The 7277-nt window shown below is 43.2% G+C and overlaps 1 protein-coding gene across 1 annotated transcript; it reads left to right on the top strand.

Annotated features, from left to right (window-relative positions):
* The first annotated feature begins 4582 nt into the window (after nt 1-4582).
* LOC109783998 (pentatricopeptide repeat-containing protein CRR2, chloroplastic) lies at nt 4583-7006 on the top strand. The gene has a single exon (XM_020342604.4). It carries the CDS (start codon nt 4731-4733, stop codon nt 6690-6692), a length of 1962 nt encoding a protein of 653 aa, XP_020198193.1. The 5' UTR covers nt 4583-4730; the 3' UTR covers nt 6693-7006.
* The last annotated feature ends 271 nt before the right edge of the window (nt 7007-7277 follow it).

The raw sequence follows: 7277 nt of genomic DNA, 5'->3' as shown, positions 1-7277 counted from the left end.
TTGTTTTTCTTTTTTCCGTTTTCTCTTTCTTTTTCTCATCTTTTTTTCCTTTTTTCTTCCTTTTCAAGTTTATTTTAGAGATAAATACACCATGAGTGCGTTAACTTGTCTTGTGCAGTCAGTTTGGTGTTTAAAGTTGTAAAATACATAAAAAATGGTGCTCGAACTTGTCCGAGCATGCAAATACTGTGCCTCCCGTATCCGGGTGTACGCCTTGCCCATGTGGCACGCCAGCATGGCGACGGTCTGCATGTCAATGAGTGAGAGCATTTTATTTACAGCCAACTCCCTTAGGTTTTATTTAATTACACATAAATGTATGGCATACGGATGCAGACTGATAATGGATCCAACCTGTCATGTTTAGGTCCTGCATATCAACGTGGGCGAGCGGATGAAAAAAAATAGTAGTAAGAAAGAAAAAGGACGAGCCTAGAGGGATTCGATGCCAGGACATCACATGCACAACATTCACATGTTAACAAATACACTACACCCAGCATGGCTGCATGTAATTGTTTTTCTTAATACCGGATATTGTGTGTGTGTGGTATGCATTCGTGTGAAAATTTATTTGTTTGGTGTTACCATGCAAAAACTATATTTGTTTGGTGCACCTAAATTCTTCACTTGTTATCGTATTGAGGGAGACTTAGGGAATATGCTAGTGCATTTGAAAAAAAATGTTCAACATGTTTTTGAAAAATGTTTCACGTGTATTATAAAATTGTAAACGTGTTTTTGAATGATGTTTGTCATGCATTCAAAAAATTGACATGTACTTAAAAAAATGGTCAAAGTTTATTTTATAATTTATTGTGTAAATTGTTCTTACATTTCTGCAAACACCTTTAACATGTTTTAATACACTAACACAATAATTTTTTAAACACATTGAACAATTACGTTGTCAATTTTTTTGTAATTGTCTATTTTAAAAATACAACGAAAATACACAGTATTGTCCGTGCTTGTGGTCCTGCATGAATATACATAAATTTAGACAATAGTTCTTAATATACGTTGAACTGTCTAAATCTACATAAATTTTAGAATTAGTTCATGTTTACCTCTTCAAAGTACACAATAATAAAAATAGAATAAAGAATTAAACTGCACAATAATTGCCTACTGATAATTATTGTATTTTTTATATGACAAATTTTACATATCATGGAAACTAAACAAAAACTTGAAAAAAATGTAGAAAATGTATTAAGGAATTGCACATCTATAGGCGATATTGTTCTACACACATTTCTAGTTACTAATAGAATGCATAACTTATTTTTGGTCAGGTGGCCAGCATGTGCGTGCATTAAGCAGGAGGTCCCACGCTGCCATTTTTTTAGTGATTTCTCACTCTACTGACACGTCGAACTCATATTTCTAATTTGAGGGGCCTTTCTTGGTAATTAAATAAAAATGAGGTGGTTTCTGCAAAAAAAAATCACTTGTCCACGTCCAGCCACTGACATGCGGGCCGCCATCACGCTGGCGTGCCACGCGGGCAGGGCGTACGTCCGGATACGGTAGAAGGCACTGTATTTGCACGGACTGACAAGTTCAAGCACCACTTTCATGTACTCCATCCGAGCGTTTAGATCACTAAAGTAGTGATATAAACACTCTTATATTAGTTTACGGAGGGAGTATTTAAAACTTTAGGCACCAAACTGATCGCATAGGACAAGTTAAGACACCCGTGGTGTATTTAACTCTTATTTTTATATATTTTTAAAAGATCATCTTTCAAAAGTTGTTCGTAAATTTTAAAAATTGTTTGAGTTTTATCAAATGTTTAATTTTCAAGAATGTTTGCATTTAAAAAAGTGTTCATAAATTCAAAAGATGTTTAGAATTTCAAAACATGTTCTTGCTTTCAAAAATTATTCGGAATGTTTTTTTCAAATTTTTCAAAAAATGTTTCTGTTTTCAAAATTTGTTCATGTTTTCATTTTTTTCAGCAGTTTAAAAAAAATCCAGTTTCAAAAAATATTCGTCTTTTCAAATTCTGTTCTGAAATTTCAAAACATATTCGCGTTTCCAATTTTTTTTGGATTTCGGAAAAATGTTCGCGTTTCAAAAAAATATTCATGATTTTTGAAAAATATTATAGTTTTTTTAGTTTGTTCACAAATTTGGAAAATGTTTGCATTTCACTGAACATGTCGTTTTAAAAAAACTTTCAAAATTCCTAAACTAATTTGGATCTGCGCAACATGTTGGTTCTTTTATGTTGATGCTACTATATGATCAGATACGACGGCTATCTTAGCTGTCGCAAAAGGGCGTGGGTTCAAATCCAACAATTGTCACATTTTTTTGATCCTAAGAAAAAAGCTATCTCGGCTAGTTGTAACATTCCTCGATCATGTGTTCGAATCCCGGCAACCGCAAATAATTTTTGAGCATTAGTGCGTGTTTGATGTTGGTCACTTTCTTCATGGGCCGGCCCAGTCGGAGATCCGCCTGTGAGAAACGGTGACTCTTTGCCGCCAGTTAATTGCACGGAGGTACCACAATTGGGGCAGCATGTGCGGATTGGTGTCATTTTTCGTAATTTCTACATGTCAGTATCAAGTCTAGGGCTACTGTTACAAAAAGTTCTGAACCGCGTATAAACGTGTTGACGGCATATCTGACAGGCGGGGCCTGTTTGTCAGGTGCCGACGTGGCATTTTTTTAAAACACCCTTGCTTTATACATAATCACATAAATGCCCATTATTTTAGGAGAAAAAGGCTCCTGTGAGAGACTTTTTTCTTGTCAGACTTGTTTGAAAGTTTCTATTGAGTTGAAAAAATAAATAAAAGAAACAAAAATTCAAGCGCCAGCAGGAATAGAACCTGCGACGGTGCGACCTGCGGTTAACATGCTTCGCGCGTTAGCCACAACGTGACAACGGAGTTCGCGGTACAGTACAGACGAGAACTATTCTATACTAGCTTCAACACGTTGGGCCGGCGGTTGGGCCCAGTGAGGCTGCGCGCTGAGTTACTCATTTTTTTAATCATGATATTAATGCATTTTTGTGATTACATATTAGTATTATTAAGTGTCAAGCACCAGACTAGAACGCACACACGACCCAAATTTTATGTGTCTTCACGTGCACAATTATTGTGTATCCTCATTATATTATTCAAATACGCAACTATTAAAAAATATGGCCAACACATTTTTGTTTAGTTACTCATATATTGATTGTATTTTTTTAAACACACAATTACTTAAACAGTTGACAACATGTATTAAAAATAATTGTGTAATCACAATAAATTTTAGAAATGCATTCAAACTGTTCAAATTTTATTAAAAAAGTGATGTGTTTCTTGAAATGCAAGAATGATTCTACAAAATAAGGTTTTAATACATATGCTGAACATTTTTTGAAATACACATTGTAAAAAAAATCATCATGTATTAGAAAATGTTCACCATAAATTACAAAAGTTCAACGCGCATTATGTAAAATGTTCGTCATATATTAAGAATTTATTTAACATATATTACAAAAAATCAATTTTAAATATGTTCAACGTATATTACCAAAAGATCATTATATTAAAAAAATGTTCACCGTTTGTAAAGAAAACTTCATCGTGCAATGAAAACACTATACGTAGAGAAAGTGCTCGGCATACATTAAAAAAATGTTCATGCGTATTTGATGACATGTTCATCATATACTGAAGCCTATCTTAAGAAATATTCAGTAAGTATGTTAAAAATCCAAAGAGAAAAATGAACCCAATGAATGAAAAAAGATGAAGAAAAAGAAAGGAAGAAAACCCTAAAAATAAGCCAAAACCAGAAACAAAATAAAGCATAAAAGAAATGAAACAAAAAAAAACCTGGGCAACGAACAGCCCGAGCACGTAGGCGAAACGAAAAAAATTGCAAGCCTCGTTGGGCCCAACTGCCGGCACAACGTGTCCGAGCTAGTATTAAGGAGTTCCCGCATGTACTCTAGCCCGAGCGTTGCTGTGGCGTGGTGGCTAGCGCGGGCAGTCTGTGAACGGGAGGTCGCAGGTTTGAATCCAGCTGGCGAGCATCGGCACCTGCCAGACGGGCACCGCTGGTCAGATGCACCGTCAATACACGTTTATATGCGGTTTAGACCATTTTGTAACGGCTAGCCCAGCATGATACTGACATGTGATATGAAAAATGGTACCAATTAGCACGTACTGCCCTAATTGTGATACCTCCGTGTAGTTAACTCTTTTGCCGCAGAGAGCGGCATATAGAAGGCACCGGCCTTGCACGCGGAACCACACGACCCAGTGTGCTCCAATTTTCTCAGGCCGATCACCCGCCAACCCGTTCGGCCATTTGCAGCCCAAACGAACGGTCGAACGTGTAAGATGGACCCGGAGCCCATCGGGCATCGGCCTACCGAAACCACAAAAAATATTCAGGCCGATCACACGCCGACCCATTCGGCCATTTGCAGCCCAAGCGTGGGGGCGGGATGCTGCTACAAAAGGTGTAAGATGAACCCGTAGCCCATCGGGCATCGGCCTACCAAAACCACAAAAAATAGTGCAAAATCCCGACGCTTCTCCGGCTCCGCGCGGCACGGCCATTTTCCTCCGCCTCCACCCGACCCCGAACCCAACCCAAAAAATATCCATCACGCCGGCGCAGCGGCGCGCCCCTCCTCCCCCACGGTGAAGCCCCTACCGAGCCGCCCCCTCCGCCTCCGCCTCCGCCCCCTCCACCTCATGTTCGCCTCCGCCCCCGCGGGTTCGCTCCACCTCTCCCACCCGGCGTTCGGCGCCAGGCGCCCAAGGCTCGCGCGCTGCAGGTCCTCCCTGTCGTCGTCCGGCGCGGCGCCCCCGCCGGCCAACGCCAACCACCTCATCCAGACGCTCTGCGCCAGCGGCCGCCTCTCCCGCGCCGCCGCGCTCCTCCAGGGCCTCCCCGCGCCCACGCAGCGCACCTACGAGTCGCTCCTCCAGGCCGCCGCCAGGGCCGGGGACGCCGCGCTCGCCGCGGCCGTCCACCGCCGGCTCGAGGCCGACCCGGTCTTCCGCTCCGACCCCTTCCTCTCCACCCGCCTCATCGACGCCTACGCCGCGCTCGGCGCGCTCCCGGCCGCGCGCCAGGTGTTCGACGAGGCGCCTGACAAGAACATCTTCGTGTGGAACGCGCTGCTCAAGGCCCTCGCGCTCGCCGACCATGGCGACGAGGCGCTCGCGCGCTTGGCCGACATGGGGCGGCTCGGCGTCCCCGTCGACAGCTACAGCTACACGCTCGGGCTCAAGGCCTGCATCGCCGCGTCGGCGTCGCACGCACCGGCCTCCGCCCGTGTACGCGAGGTACACGCACATGCCATCCGCCGTGGCTACGCATTGCACATGCATGTCGCCACTACTCTTATTGACTGCTATGCAAAGCTTGGGATGGTCGGCTATGCTGAGAATGTGTTTGCTGCAATGCCAGAGAGGAACGTTGTTTCCTGGAGTGCCATGATTGCGTGCTATGCCAAGAATGAGAGACCTGCTGATGCCATTGAGCTGTTCAAGGATATGCTGGCTTCTGATGCAGACCTGGTGCCTAACTCGATCACAATAGTAAGTGTCTTGAATGCGTGCGCAGGAGTAAACGCCCTGGGTCACGGCAAACTATTGCATGCCTATATTCTTCGGAGGGGTTTCGACTCACTTGTTTCTGTACTGAACGCATTGATGGCAATGTACATGAGATGTGGATGCCTTGAAGTTGGCCGGCATATCTTCAATTGGATAGGACGCCGAAGGGATGTTGTGTCATGGAATTCACTTATATCTGGATATGGGATGCATGGCTTTGGCCGTGAGGCGCTTCAGGTGTTTGAGGAAATGATTCAAGTTGGGCTATCACCGAGTATCATAACATTTATCAGTGTCCTTGGGGCTTGTAGCCATGCCGGACTTGTGGATGAGGGGAAGAAATTGTTTGAGTCGATGATGGATTATAGTGTCAAACCCCGTGCAGAGCACTATGCTTGCATGGTAGATCTCCTTGGTCGTGCTGGGCAGTTGGATGAAGCAGTGGAGCTCATACAGAGCATGCACATTGAGCCGAGTCCTCAAGTGTGGGGTGCACTGCTTGGAGCTTGCCGTATTCATGGCCATGTGGAGTACGGAGAGATGGCTTGCTCTCGTCTCTTCGATCTTGAACCCAGAAATGCCGGCAACTATGTACTACTTGCTGATATTTATTCTCGAGCTAAACTGCAAGACCAAGTTGCCGTGCTAAAGGAGCTGCTTGAGGAGCATGGGCTGGAGAAGGTGCCGGGGTGCAGCTGGATGGAGGTGAACAAGAAGATACACTCTTTCACATCTGTGGACAACAAGAACCCGCCGGTTGAGCAGCTTCAAGCTCTGATAGGTGAGTTTGTGGCACAGATGAAAAATGAGGGCTATGTCCCTGACACAGAGATAGTCATGTATGACATTGAAGAAGAAGAGAAGGAAAGGATCTTGCTTGGTCACAGTGAGAAGCTGGCAGTTGCATTTGGGCTTATCAACACTCGAAGCGGTGAAGTAATCAGGATCACCAAGAACCTGAGGCTATGTGAGGACTGTCATTCAGTCACCAAGTTCATCTCCAAATTCACAGAGCGTGAAATCGTTGTGAAGGATGTGAATCGGTTTCACCACTTCAGGGATGGAATTTGTTCGTGTGGCGACTATTGGTGAAGATGCTGCCAAGTCACTGGTGCTTTTTGATCTTTACTGATCATACCAAAATGACGATGAAGTAGGCACTATTGTACAGCCTAACATGATTAGATTAGCCATGATGACCCAGTCTTTCAGGAGAAACAAGAAATTGATTGCCGGTCTTTACTTGGAGACCAGTGGAACTTCTTCAAGGCAATTTTGACACGTTTGTAATGGGTCCCCTTTAATGACATTTTTCGTAGTAATGGTGTCCCTGGCACATTCTGAATTAGTAAGTTCCTTGTAAAATCCCACCTAATCTTCATAATCAAGATTTGAGATTCGTTTAAGATATGCAAGCAAATGGTTTATGATCAGAGGTTTATGGTTCTGTGATTTGACGCATAAATGAGCTTTCGTTGCGTTCCTGAAGTCATGACAATCTGTTGAGATTGCTGTTTTTATTTGTTCGTTTTGGCAAGACTTATTTATCACGAATCCAGAGATTTCTGATAAATGGTTGTTGGCTTGTTGCATTCTGAGAATTCTTGAGACTGCATTTTACTTGTTCGTTTTGGCAAGACTTGTCAAGACTTCAGGAGTTAATTTGCAAATAGTTCT

The sequence above is a fragment of the Aegilops tauschii genome, chromosome 3, assembly GCF_002575655.3.
Source record: "Aegilops tauschii subsp. strangulata cultivar AL8/78 chromosome 3, Aet v6.0, whole genome shotgun sequence".
NCBI classification, from domain to species: domain Eukaryota; kingdom Viridiplantae; phylum Streptophyta; class Magnoliopsida; order Poales; family Poaceae; genus Aegilops; species Aegilops tauschii.
The sequence above is the reverse complement of the archived record's forward strand: the minus strand, read 5'-3'. Positions and strand labels throughout refer to the sequence as shown.

Coding starts and splice junctions, on each gene's coding strand:
- LOC109783998 (XM_020342604.4), top strand. CDS start 4,731: ATGTTCGCCTCCGCCCCCGCGGGTTCGCTCCACCTCTCCCACCCGGCG.